This window comes from Nannospalax galili, unplaced genomic scaffold (genome assembly GCF_000622305.1).
Source record: "Nannospalax galili isolate Female #2095 unplaced genomic scaffold, S.galili_v1.0 scaffold150, whole genome shotgun sequence".
NCBI lineage: Eukaryota > Metazoa > Chordata > Mammalia > Rodentia > Spalacidae > Nannospalax > Nannospalax galili.
The window spans coordinates 907,608-922,229 of NW_008329320.1; the positions used below are offsets into that span (position 1 = coordinate 907,608).

Here is a 14,622-nt window from a genome sequence, read left to right on the forward strand (position 1 = left end):
TAGTTTTCTGTTAATGGATTCTTTGTTGTTTCTAATCTTTCACTACCATAACCAACTCTGAAAAGAGTAATCTGTTTTTTTGAGACAAGTTCTCACTATGTACACCAGGCTGGTCTGGAACTCACAGAGATCTACCTGCCTCTGCTTCATGAGTGCTGGTATTAAAGGTATATACCACCATATCCAGCTCAAAGAGTACTATTATCCATATGTTGTGTGTATTTAGGAAAGATTCCCACAAGTGGGATCTGTGGTTTAAAACGATCTTTTTTTTCGTAGGCTCTTGAGTCCTTACCTTCTCACTTGTTCTTGCTAGTTTTAGCCTCAGTATAGGCCCAGCTACCAGAGGCAGCTTCTACTCTAGCTATCATGGCTAGATTAGCTTTGCTAAAAGTACACTTTGATATTTTCGTCATCCTGCTAGAAACTATCCAATAGTCTTCCTTGTCAACGATCTCAGTACAAATCGGTTAGCCTGTGTTTAAAAGTCATACCATGGTCTGCCCAGTTCAGCCTCCTTTCCAGTTTCACCTTCCCAGTCCAAATCACAGCCAGATAGGGTGTCTACTGCTGTCCAAACAGACCTGCACAGCCCTCCCTGCGCCTTTGCCTCTGCTCTTGTCTTTCATTAGTATCTGCTGCCTGCTGCCCTGTGCTTTCTTCTACCACCCAAACCTATTCATTGTTCATGTCCTTCTTGAATGCCAATTTCCTCTAATCTACCACTTGCTGCCTCAGTAAGGAATGACTTCACTCAACCTTTCCAAAACTGTTTATTTAAATCAGTTACATGGCATGGACCTTCTAATGCCTGCTATCATAGGTCTCTGGGTAATTCACTTAGGACATGAGGCTGTAAGTTCTTTGAGGGTGTCTGCACATCATATTCCCAAAGTGCTCTTCATGGTATTTCTTTCAGATGAAAAAAATAACTGAAGGACTGTTTATTGCGAGAGATCATCTTTTGGGCTTGACCCCCATATTCCAATGCAGGAAAGGACTCAGAGGGAAATGAGGAAAGTAGGTCTGCTCTATAACACACACACATATACACCTTCTCCCCACAGAAGGCTAGCTCATATATTCTGTCCATCTGTCCATTTTGAAGCAGGTACAGGATTAAATGGGCACAGAACTAAGTAGAATTCAACAAACACTTCATCCCTCTCGAAGGTTTATGATTTTTGAAAGCCTTATCTGTTCTAGCCTTATCTGGACCAAACACTAGAAAAGGCTTAAGGACAGAAACTGCGTAAAGACTACAACTCAAATATGAGGCACTGAGCTATTCTCTAAGAAAGGTCACAGTCAGTCTTTTGTACAATTCTAGACCGGGTGTCAGGGACTCAGGTTCAGGTCTAGACTCCTTTCTAGCAACAAAGTTTTCCCATCTACAAGAACAAAAAAATACACTCATTCATAGAACTTTTCTCTTCTAAACTCTTACCCCAACTGTAGTTTCCTACTCAAGTAGAAGAAGAATTGTGAATTTTGGAGACAAGGTTGTTGACACTATCATTTGTGATATTACCTCCTTACTTCTTTTGACTCAGCTTGAAATCTAATTGGAAAAGTCAAAGTCAAGATCAGTTTGTGGCCGACAGTGCAAAGAGTAGGCTTCAGAAGTCATGGGCCAAGCTCCCTGCACAAACCTACCATGATAATCCTCATCCACATCAGAAGAAGCAGCCTCTGGCCTGGTGTTAGGATTAGACAAATCTTTTCCTTTGCAGTTCACATAGTCCATCTCCTCAAGTCTGAATTCCACCAAAAGTCCTTTGGCTAGTGACTTAGAATCTGAGTTCTCCCAGATCCCAGAAAATGTTCTTGTCCATGTGAAAATCAAGTGTTGGCGCCCCAATTTTTGAGTCCACCACTTTCCAGTCTTGACCTCATCCACCTTCTCTCTACCATCTACCACTGGTGAAATCATACCACACTTCTTTCTGAAGACCTGATCCTCCCTTAGCTCCTCAACACGGCCCCTCCAGATTCTTCACTCCCTTCCCTGCCTCCTGCTACTACTGCTCACACTCTTGCTTTCTAATCTTATGTCCCCCACCTTCTGTCCTCCTCTTTCTGCATACTTTTTCTGGTCAAAAATTTCCCATCCTATGGCTTCAGCTTGCTAGTATGTACTACTCCCTCCTAAACTGGTATCTTTTCCCAGCTTCAGAGCTCCTTTCCAGTTGCCTAGTGAACATCTCAACATAGGTATCATCTGGCCTGTCTGAAACTATGCTCGGCAGCTTCTTTGGTTTCTTCGTCTCTTTCATTAACTCGGTCTTCAGCTTTTTCTTCCTTGGTGTTAGGGGTCTGGGGATCTAACCTGGAGCCGTGTGCATTCTAAGCATGTGTTCCTAAGCAACACATTCAGCCCTTTAATTTTCTTTTTTTTTTGGTCAGGGTCTCCCTGTTGCCCCAGCTGGCCTGAAACTCATGACATAGACCAGGCTGGCCATGAACTCACAGAGATCCACCTGCCTCTGTCTCCCAAGTGCTGGGATTCAAGGATGTGCCACCACACCAGGCCTCTGGTCTTCATCTTTATTTTGTATTTCAGCCAACTTTCCCAGTCACACTCTACGTCAACTCCCACAGCTCCCTGTATTCTCACTGTGATTGAGCTGGACATTAAATACCACCAGGCCTACATTCTAAATTCTCTTTTCCTCATTCCAATAGCATGTCAATGCCCTTGTTGCCTCTCATCTGGGCAGGATAGCAGCCTAACTGGTCTTCACCTTCACTCATCTGTCCAACTAAGAGTCTCATTTTACAGCACAAGCTGGATTATATTATCACCTCTCTTCAAATCTCTTAGAAAAACTCCAATATCCTTGGTATCTTGGGTCTAAATCACCTTCTCAATCCCATTTCCAGAGATAATCTGTCTGTCATAAGGTGTGTTCAATCCTGTTCTCAGTACTTGTGTCTGAAGACGAGAGCTTACAGTGTTCTCAATAAAGAGTTTCATACAGAATTCCTTCCCCTCAGCTCCCACTGATCTTTGTTTCAGAAATGCCTCCATCAATCTGTTGTTAAATATTTATCAAGGGTCTGGAGAAATGGCTCAGTCGTTAACGGCACTGGCTACTCTTGAAGAGGACCCAGTTTCAGTTCCCAGCACCCACATGGCAGCTAACAACCATCCATAACTCCAGTTCCAGGGGATCCAACACCCTCTTCTGACCTCCACAGGCATTGTAGGACATGAGTGCACTTGCATCCATGCAGGCAATACATTCATACATGTAAAATAAAATAAAAAATAAATAAATAAATTTAAACAAATTACTAAATATGTGTTGAACCATTACTGGCATCACAGAGCTTTTACTTGGTTTCCAGTTTAGCAAATGAATTCCAGCTTATACCCCTGTATCCGAATACACACTTGAGAAAATTACTGGGTCTGCCTTCCCCTGAGGCTGAGTGTTTAAACCCACCTATTCTTTCCCCGTTGATGCTATCCTCTTTCCACTGGGCCTCAATGTCTTATTCACAAAGCAATTCTAATACTTGTAGCTCCCTCCAAGGTACTTAGAAGGACTAAAAAGTACTCCCCTGACACATGATGAACACTCAGTAACTACTGTTATCATCATCGTTATTACTAAGTCACACCTTCTCCTTTGTTTATGAACTCTCTTTCTCTTGATAAGGTATGACACAGGGGTAAGGAGAGGATCCTCCCAGTCATCCCAACCCCAAAGGAGGGCAAGGTTCAGCCTCATTGGCTAACCTACCAAGATCTGGCAGGAGAAACCAAGTACCTCTCAGTGTCAGGTAGCCATAAGCCAGGTTGGCCAAAGCCTGTGCACATTTCCAGTGTTCTTTCCCCAAAATAATCCGAGAAAGGATCAAACCCCGAATCAGCTCCTTGTTTGCGTGTATATTCTGCAGAGAGAGAAAAAAAGTCTTTTTAGGGAAGGAGACAAATCTGTGGCCCCTGACTACAGGGTGGTTGGAATTTGTCTGGTATCTTTTTTCCTTGCTATACTTTCTCATCACATATCCAGTGCAGAGTCTAGGAGGCTCCACTTTATACCTCTGCCCTAAAACCAGGTTCTTCTGTCTCTGGCTTGGGTTCCTCCTCTTGGCCACCCCCATCTTTTATGGGGCAGGGCATTCTGGCATTCTAACTGCTGCCACTCTTGTTCCATACTCCTTCTTCTATGTGGGAGCCAGAGTACTTCTTTTAGCCTTTTGTCGTGAAAAGATTTAATGACAGAGAGTGAATCATCCAGCTTCATCAATTACCCATTCATTGTCAATCCTGCTCATGCCTGTCGTCTACGCACCTTCACCGTCTTTTATGTTGAAGAAAATCGGTATTTCATTTATAAAAATTTCACAAGTAGCTCTGATAGCTGTGACATTAGAAACAACTGCAAAACTATCATCAGCAAAATGTTAACAGTAATTTCTTTTTTTGTATGTAATTTCTTAACAGCAAATATCTGCCATTATAAATCTAATAGCAAAAAGTTTTTGAGGGTTTTTGTTGTCCTTGTTGTTTGCGTTTTAAGACAGAGACTTGCTATGTAGCTCAGGCTGGCCTCAAACTCATAATCCTCCTGCCTCTGCCTTCTGAGTGTTGGGATTAAAGGCCCACGCCATTACACCTCTGTATTATTTTTTTTTAGTCACGACTTCTTTACAAGTAGTGACACGTTTTTCTACTTGAAGATAATATCTGCTTGTCTATTTTCCTGAGACTAACACAGCTACATGGTCTGATTCATAATAGATGAAAAATAACAGCTTTCTCACTCTCTATCATTCTCCCTCATATATTAGCTGGAATATGTCTCTAAAAAGAAATTTCCAGGGGCTGTTGAGATGGCTCAGCAGGTAAAGGCACTTGCTGCCTGAAGAAGCAAGCTTGGTGAATGACCAGAACCCAGACAAAGGTGGAAGGAGAGACAGACTCTACAAAGCTGTCCTCTGACCTCCACAAGTACACCGTGGCACCCCAGCCCCCATAAGAACATGTTTAAAAAAATTCCTTCCATTTACTTTTTTTGGTTATCCTGTAGTATAGTTTGTAATGCAAAAGCAGGATACAGGATTATTCTTTCCCTTTGCTTACAAACTTCCAAAATAATAAGTTTGTTCACTGACATTTTCCAATGGCAAGCAAGTACTTTAATTACTGTAAACTTAAATGTTTTAAAACACATTCCATGTGCCAACATAACCTCCTAAAAATATAAATTAGTTCACGCGATTGTCCTGTACAAACCCTCCTACTTCTAATTTTTAACGGAATCCAAATTTTTACTGTGTCCTCCACAGCTCTGCTTAATCTGACCTACACTAATCAATCACATCCTGACTTCATTCTTCCACCTCTCTCCTTTTCCTCTTTCGGCCTCTGCTGATCCCAAATGGGCCAGATTACCTTCCAACATGGGGCCTGCTGGGAATGTGCATTCATGCACTTCACCCTCTCACTTGACTTACATTTGGTTTACCTCAGAGGCCTTTCTTGGCTACTTTTCTAAAATAGCCACTCACCGTTCCATGACACATTAAATTGAGGGTGCTCCCATCTGACATTGTACTAGCTACTCTTTTCTGTCAGTTTGCTTATTATCTTTCTCCCCAGAAAGAATGTACTTCCTTACAAAGTTGATTCCTCGTGTCCACTGTTGTATGGTCTGTGCACACAGGAGGTACAGATGTAACATACACCAAATGGATCATCTATTTGAATAAGGATGAAAATTAGGATAAGGATAAGAGCCCAATGCCACTGCAGAAATGGTGGGCAGAGATATCTAGGAAATCACAAACTACATGTTGATGTAAAGCACTTCATGACTTCATAGACACAGTCATCCATTGGCTGCAGCAGTCAACAAATCAGGCATTGATTTCTAGGTGAAGTGAAATCAGTACTTCAAGGAATCCAAAGCATGAATTTCAGCCCTTCTGTGCTGTTTGTTGGTCACATTGCTTCGGGTCAGGTTGTCCAAATGCCAGTATCCTTTCCTGAGATTTGGAAGCCTATACCATCTACATTACAGAGTTATTGTAAGAAAAAAATTAGTTCAAAAGATTCAAATTTGTTAAGAGATATCTAATTATAACCCACTTAAAGAACAAGGTACAAAGAGAGTAAGACTTCCTGTGGACCCACAGACCACTTCCTCCTGACTCCTATGATTACTCTCTTAACCTGACACTTCATCTGTTTCTCATCAAGCAAGCCATAGTCAAGGAACATTTTCCTCAATACTTAAAATATCTAGCCAGCAGATTTTAGATTTCAGCATGGGCTAACCACAGCAAATATTAAGTTTGAGAAAAAAAAAGCATAATACCAGAAAAAGTCCCAGAAACAGGAGTCTGGAGCTTCGAGTTGGACTGGCTGGCTCTTGACAGTATATATTCATCCTCTTTGCCTCAGGGAAAAAGAAGCAACTAATGTGGGATCCACTGTTGCTACTTACTGTAGCATCTGTCTTTCAGGGCTGCAAATATTGGGTTGAGTGACATTCAACACGTAAGATGTATTTCCATCATTCAAATAGGCCGAAGAGTCTCACAACTTCAAAACTCAGACTTGTACTGAATAAAAGATGGTACTTTTCTGCACATAGTAATGGTATTTCTAGAATGCACATGAGAACTAGCGAGTAGTCCAAGCCATGATGATAATCCTCTTCAAGTTCTCTGAATAGTTTGCAGAGGTAAATTTACACCCATCTAGAGAGGTATCAACATCTATCATTTCCCTCTAAGGTCCTCAGTCTTTTGTGAGCTATCTCCCTGCTTTCCACACTCACTTTAAAGTCATTTTTCCCTTGACCATGAATGGTCAGGAAATCAGTGTATGAACTTATCTGTTGGAAATGAGTGTATGAACCTCTCTGTTGACAAATCATGATCTGGAAGCAGGGATGTGACTTTTTTCTAGTAACAAAAGTGAATGTGTTGCTGTCTCATGATCCTGGGTTTTGAACATTCTTGGCTTATATACCTGCTCAGAGATCCTAGTTCCCAAGTCCTTGACTAGGCCTTAGAAATGCATGAACTTTCACCTCTGCTTCTGACTCTTGTTTTGGTTTGTAATTCTACTGTGGCCTCAGGCATCCTACCTGTACCCTTGCCAGGCCTGAGTGTCTGCTTGCCTACCATTGTTCTTAGCCAGGCATCCTACCTATATCCTCGCCAGGCCTGAGTGTCTGGCTTACCATTGTTCTTAGCTTCCTGCCTTGCTATCCTGACCTTCTTCACATCTAAGAATCATCTTGAAACCTTACAGCAGAAATAAGAACTTTTTAGAGTAAGGTTAACCAAACAGCAACAAAACAAAGGAAACATTAATTTTTCCTTTAAAGCTAGAGGTACACTCCAGTGAAGAATAGAGAACTGACAGTCTGGCTCCCAACATAACACTCTCCTCCACATGCTTCATTCTACAGTAAAGACAGGCTGTCTCTAATCATGAACATACTTTTTAAAAAAATTCCACCTTTATTAAGTTAATTTTATAAACACAAATTATAAATTACAGCATTTAATTTTTTTTTTTTTTGTCTTTTTGAGACAGGGTCTCCTTGTAGGCCCAACTGTCCTGGAACTCACTATGTAGACCAGGCTGGCCTTGAACTCACAAAGATCCACCTGCCTCTGCCTCTTGAGTGCTGGGATTAAAGGTGTGCTCCACCTTACTTAATTTTTATATTTTTAAATTTACAAATTGTAAATTATCAAACAGAAGAGTGAAGGTTGTCATTTTTTAACTCTCTTTTTAAAAATTTAATAACCACATGATTAGAAGAAGCATCGCATTACAGCTTTAACATATTCGGTAACAATTCCCAGAGCAAGAATACATCGCTTTCAAAAGTGGCTACAAATTTTTAGTTCACAGTTGAATTAATACAGTTATACAATATTGAACTCAGTATAAACCCTGTAAGACATAAAATTAAATGAGTTTTTACCTTTTAAAGAAGATCTCCATTTCATTTTAAAATATCCTGTTTCCTACATTTTTAATGCTACTAACACTTAGAGGTTTGCATGTATGTCTTTAATCTCTATGTATCTGATTATTACTGGTGACAGTCAGTTACACTCAGATCCTTGGCACCTGAGTATGGATATAAAGTCATCAGCTAGATTTCAGTGGTAATGTTTATCACCTCTACTAATTAACATGAAGTAAATTTTTATGCTTCCTCCTCAAATATGTCTTTTTCATTAATTTGTTGATTTTTGTGTGTGTCTATAATACAGAATATCCCACACAATCTTATTCATCTATATACCCACTTCCCAAATAGCACCCTCCCATAGCCCCCCCACACACACACTGGAGCCCATATACTCTGCATCCCTGTTACTGTCCACTGTGTTGTCGGCACCCCAGCCATTCCCTAGTGCTTGTCCGTCTGCTGAATCTAGTCAGCCTGTCTAAAGATCCTTGTTTTAGGAAGATCAGCTGTTCCTCATCTAGCAGCAATCAGTTGTCAATCCTTTAGATAAGATTTTGGTTTAAAACCTCATTTAATTTTATGTCTTATAGGGTTTGTACTGAGTACAATACTGTATAACTGTATCAATTCAACTGTAAACCTAAAACTTTACAGCCAATTTTGAACGAGATGCATCTTAGCTCTGGAAATTGTTATTGAATATATCAGTGCTGTTGTAATGAAATGCTTCCTCTGATTCTGTGGTTATTAAACAAATAATTAAAAAACTAAATCAAAGAAGAAAAAAATCTGAAAAAAAAAAGATGGAAGAGAAGACTAATAAAGTCTTTGTTGGATGTTGCTGGCAAAAAAAAAAAAAAAAAGGAACGACACCAGACAGGAGAAACCTTCCTTTGAGTTGTTGGCCAGGGTGGCCCAAGACAGTCCCAGACAGTAACCCAGCGTAGAACTGGGAAAATGAACAGCAGGTTGTCATTTTTAACTCTTAATTTTATTTATAATCACTTGTCTAGCTAATGCTGTTCTTAATTACATGTTACTATATTCAGACAATCCCTACCTCTCATCCTTGCATAGTAGTTATTCTAACTTTTTTATATTTAAAATTTTTATTTATTTTTATTTTTTAAATTTTTTTTTGTTAAATTTTGTTGTATTTCATACAGAACATCTCAAATGATCTGAATCATCTTTATAGCCCTGTCCCCACCAGCACCCTCCCATAGCGCCCCCACTGGAACTATATACTCTGTCCTGGGTGTTAAGGCCCACCGTGTCAAGTCAGTGCATGGACATTTTTTTAAACTTTAAAAAAATTTTATTATTTTTATTTTACATGTATGCATGTATTGCCTGCATGTAGGTAAGTGCACCTGTGTCGTACAATGCCCGTAGAGGTCAGAAGAGGCTGTCAGATCCCCTGGGACTGTAGTTAGGGACAGCTGTTAGCTGCCATGTGGGTGCTGGGATTTGAACTTGGGTTTTCTGCAAGAACAATCAGTGTTCTTAATTGCTGAGCCATCTCTCCATCCCCATGGACATACTTTTAGAAGGCAACCAACACCTAGTAAATATTTTGTTTGTTTTACCATTTTTTCCTTAACGAGCTGAGTTATTTTCTTCTGGGATTGAGTTAATTTTTCTTTGGGAAGACATATAGTCAAAATCCATCTCTTCTTTCTGGACTGCGGTATCTTCTTCACTATCTGTATACTCATAGGTAGAAAACTCATCTGTCTATTGGTATGTTGGGGTCCTGGTTTGCTGTGACCTGTGGACATAAAATGGGCATGGATCAGGATTCTCAAAAAAAAGTACAAGGTTCAAGTTCCCCAGCTGGGGAATGGGAACTTGCTTTCTAAGTTAAGCTTGAAAGAATAAAGATACATAGTAACCTCATGTCACTCTCAAGACCCAGCATCAAGGACAGCAACATGGCTCAAAGTAAACAGATTTGCTCAACTGATCACCTGCATTAGAATCACAGCTCTGCTGCTTGCACCACACGACTGTAAACAACTGTTTCATAATCAACTTCTCTGTTAAACTGGGTCAATAGGAATGCTACCTGATACAGTTAGAGGGATGAAAATAATACTCATAAATCTCTTTGCACAGTGACTGGCATCTAGTAAATGCTCCTTTAATACTAGCTATTACTATTACTATTGGCCCATGACTTGGTTTCTTCATCTACAACATGAGAGTATTGAATTAGAAGATCTTAAAGATCCTAAAATTCAGATCCAACCCACAAAAGAAAATGGGTGTAGTGAAATAAGGGATAGGGAACTAACATTCTGACTTCACAGGTCTAGACTTATCCTAAGTCTCAAGAAATTCAGCATGCAATAAAGGGTAACTAAAGAGGATGTGGCTTTCATGGAAGAGAAGAGAGAAACCCCACACTAGGTCAAGTGCAGAGAGAGAAGAGGATGACCCTGAGTTGTGTTAGAAACAAATGTAGTAAGATAGAACTGAATTGAAAATTCTCTCCCACACACCATAAATAAATTCATGTGCAGCATAGAAGATCCCTGACTTCAAGCCTGGTACCAATTTTGAAGAGGGTAAATGAAATTGTATCCATAAAGAAAAGAAACTACCATATCCTAATATCACCAGAAAAACGAATGAATTAAAATGATCTGAAAGAAATAGAATTCTGAGATCTTAAGATCAATGACAGTTAATTATAAATGTCCAGCCACTGCAAAAATTTTAAAATAAAATTTATCTTTCTCAAGCAGTTGTGGTATCTTATGCCTATAATCCCAGTACTCAGGAGGCACAGGCAGAGGGATTATGAGTTTTGAGCCAATCTGGGTTGCATAACAAGATCTCATCTCAAAAAAATTATCCCTCTTTCCCATGATAAACTAGGTGATGTATATGTATTTATTATTTTTTTAAAAGGGGAAAATTCAGGAAGATATGACAGGAAAGTGAATGTCCTGTGTTATCTTTCACATCAAGTCTGAAAAATGGTATAGAATGTATCCAGAGTCTTGTTCCAAATACCATACCTAGAGACAAGCAAGAAAGCTAGGTCATAAGGATAGGACACACAGGCACTTCTTCAGACCAGGAGAGGATCCCCTCCCGGTAGAGAAATACACTTTTAGCAGACCAAAAAAAGATAAGAAAGAAAGAAAGAAAGAAAGAAAGAAAGAAAGAAAGAAAGAAAGAAAAGAAAGAAACCAGGGAAGGCTGGTCATGAGATGTGACTGGAGCCTCTTCTCTGTCTGCTAAATACTATTGCCTTCCTTCAAGACATAATACAGACCTTGGAACTGGTGATCAAGACACTCTAAAAAGCTTGTAAAACTTTCCCCAACTTTCTACCATAATGCAATTCACACTATACTGGCATCTAGTGGCTAAAAGCAAGGTACGCTGCTAAACTTCCTACAACTCACAGGATGTGTCTCCTAACCAAAGAGTTATCCAGCCCCGAAAGTCAACAGTGCCACAAGTAGAGCTCTTGTAATATAGAGAAATGATTTAAAAAATGGGCTCCAGAGACAGACTGTCTGGTTTTAAGTACTACTAATTTTCTGTGCAACTTTGGGCAAAACTGTCTCACCTCCAAGAGGCCATGGTGCGTGTGGGAGGGAGAGGAGAGAGAGGATGGTGGAGAGTGGATATTATTGGGGGGGAGAGTGGGGATAATGAGGGCACTTGGACTAGGGATGGAGGAGGGAGGCTGGGTGGCAGAAAAAAGAGCAGAGATGAATGAATCTTGGGAGGCTAGGAGACTTAGAGGGAAATGTGATGCCCTTGAAATCCCATGGAAAAATGCACATACAATGTCTGAATATTAGTGCATATGTACACCTGGGAGCTGCTTGGTAAGTGTTCTAGTTCACTTTCAATAGCTGTGATGAAACACTCTGACCAATACCAACTTGGGGAGGAAAGGATTTATTTGACTTACATCTCCCAGGCCACAGTTCATCAGGAAGCTCAAGGTAGGAACTCAGGGCAGGAACCTGAAGATAGGAGCTGAAGCACAGGCCATGGAGGAATGCTGCTTACTTACTTGCTCCCCTGGCCCCTGCTCAACATGCTTTCTAATGCAACACAGGCCCACCTGTCCAGGGATGGCACCACCCACAGTGGGCTGGGCCCTTCCACATCACTCAGCAATCAAGAAGATGCCCCACAGATATGACCACAGGCCAGTCCAATGGAAGCAATTCACCATTTGAGGCTTCCTCTACCCAGTTGTGTCAAGTTGACAACTACATCCAGCACAGCAAGGAACACAGAACCAGACAGAAGAGACCTCCCTTTGAGTGGCCTTAGTAAAGGTGTTCCAGGAGACTCCCAAAAATAACACAGGCTATTGCCAAACCTCTCAGCTATCTCCCAGAACTAGTATATAAGACCCTAGTGCTGAAAACAGGACATACTTAGGATACAGGACTTGACACAACAGAGCAGGAACTGACCTGGAAGCCTTTTAACTGAAGTTTGGCTATCATAATGCTAGATAATGATATGAAAACTGCTAAAGGAAAAAAACAATCAGTGGCCCAATGCAGCCCTAAAGCCTAATAACCATATTGACCTGCATGGCAAACTACCTCTATTGGTGCAGTGGTAGCACTGTTATCTGGGGGACAATCAACAGCTATCTGATTGGACTTAAAGTCCTCTCAATGGGAGGGAACTCATGGGTGGGACTGTAAACCATGGGTGCCAAATACACATAGAGGACATAGATCTTAGAGAAAATTCTCTTTCCTATCTCTATACAAATGAAATTTCTTTACTGTATGCTAAATATCAATCTTTATATTTACAGACAAGTATCAAAGAAGCTTCTTTTTGCAATAGATGGAGGCTACTGTAGAATTGCACACCTGGTCAGACATAGAGAACATATGTCTGAGAGATGCTTCATACTAGGTGACACATCTACGGTTGAACCTCTACAACTAAGGCTCATGGAACATAACGGAGCAAGGGGTAGAGAGAAAATTAATGCATCCTTCCACTCTCACCAGTAAAGCTTCCTTATACAACAGAGTACGATGCACACAGAAGGCCACAACTGGCCAAGTTTTAGAGAATGAGAGACTGCAGAGTGTAGGATAGGACTCCTATATGAAACTGCATCCACTCACAGCTCAGGGACCATTGTAGAAGAGGGGGCAGAAAGATTGTAAGAGCCAGGGCTGGTTCGTGAACACAGAGGCTTCCAGGCCACTGGACATCTGCACATGTGAACTTCTGGCATCAAGCACAGGACCCATGCCAATTAAAGAAGGGCCCAAAGGGGAGGAGAGAAATAGATGGTTGACCAGCACTAGACTGAGAACTATTGGAGACTGATTGCTGCTGGGTGAGGGAGAGTATGACTTACATATGGTCACTGGATGGGCTGACCAGACTCCAGTGGACAAATTTAAACTGAGGGACATTAGGCCTTAACATGTATGGCGGAATACATGAGGTCTGGTGTGGGGATGGGGGAGGCATGGGTGGGAGTGGGGGTCTATATTTTATTAAGAACTATTGTATGAAATTATAAAAGCTCAATAACAATATTTATATATAAAAAACCTGTCTAGCCTCTCTCTGATTTATATTCCTAATCTATAGAATATAGTCCTGACAGTCACTCTCTCATAGAGTTGTGAGAGGATAGCAAGAATGTACTCCATAAGCATTAATTATCAGGATGTAAAAATTTGTATTCATTGCCTCTCTAGTTCATGAAACCTTTCTCATTGATTTTGTTATATTTTTCTCAGTGGCTTCTCTAGACTTGTTATAAATTATGTAACTTTATTTTAAAAACTTAAAATTCTTCATAAAGTAGAAAAGATAGTCTTTCCTCATTCAGAAGTCATAGACACCAAAAGGTATTATTCCATAATTATTATTAACACACCTGATAGCAAGGAAACCTCTTCTATCTAATATATAGAAAAAGATTTTGCCTAGGCTTGTCTTAAATGGGAAGTCCCACTCTTTCTGGCCCATGAGTATCACGTCAAGTTTCAGTCATACTTACAGGTGGAAGCAGAAGTCCCAGTCAGTGTCATTGCTATCGGTTGGAATGCAGATGGGGCTGGCTTGCATCTTCCTACCAAGAATTACACCTTAGGTCAGCTTCAGGAGAAAGGGCTTAGCTCATTGTTCTGTTTTTCCTCTGCTGAATGCTACTGACATTAAATTAAAACTGCTAAATATAAATCTACAAATAGACTATGCAAACTCATGCATAGGGACCCCTAAGAATCAGAACTTAAAGATATTTGTTGGGAGTCATATTTCTTCTTTCCTAATTTCACATTACTTCTCAAAAGTGCTTAAAATTTTTTCTTTATTATTTTTATTTTATGAATATGCATGTATTGCCTCTATGTAGGTAAGCGCACCCACGTTGTGCAATGCCCATGGAGGCCAGAAGAGGCTGTAGGATCCCCTGGGACTGGAGTTATGAACAGTTGTTAGCTGCCATGTGGGTGCTGGGATTCGAACTCAGGTCTTCTGCAAGAACAACCAGTGTTCTTAACCACTGAGCCATCTCTCCAGCCCCTAAATTTTTTCTTAAACACACACACACACACACACACACACACACACACACACACACAAAACTGCTTTTAACTGGGGTGGTGATGCAGGCCTTTAATCCTGGCAGAGGCAAAGA

At 40.6% G+C, this 14,622-nt stretch overlaps 1 protein-coding gene across 1 annotated transcript in view; it reads right to left on the reverse strand.

Moving 5' to 3' along the window:
- The window catches only part of Ttc23l (tetratricopeptide repeat domain 23 like), an 80,016-nt gene extending 65,968 nt beyond the window's left edge, over positions 1-14,048 (reverse strand). Inside the window, 4 exon segments of the mRNA XM_017798692.1 lie at positions 3,777-3,900; positions 9,545-9,605; positions 9,607-9,726; positions 13,981-14,048. Of these exon segments, the coding sequence (XP_017654181.1) occupies positions 3,777-3,900; positions 9,545-9,605; positions 9,607-9,726; positions 13,981-14,048 (373 nt within the window).
- Between the last annotated feature and the right edge of the window lie 574 nt (positions 14,049-14,622).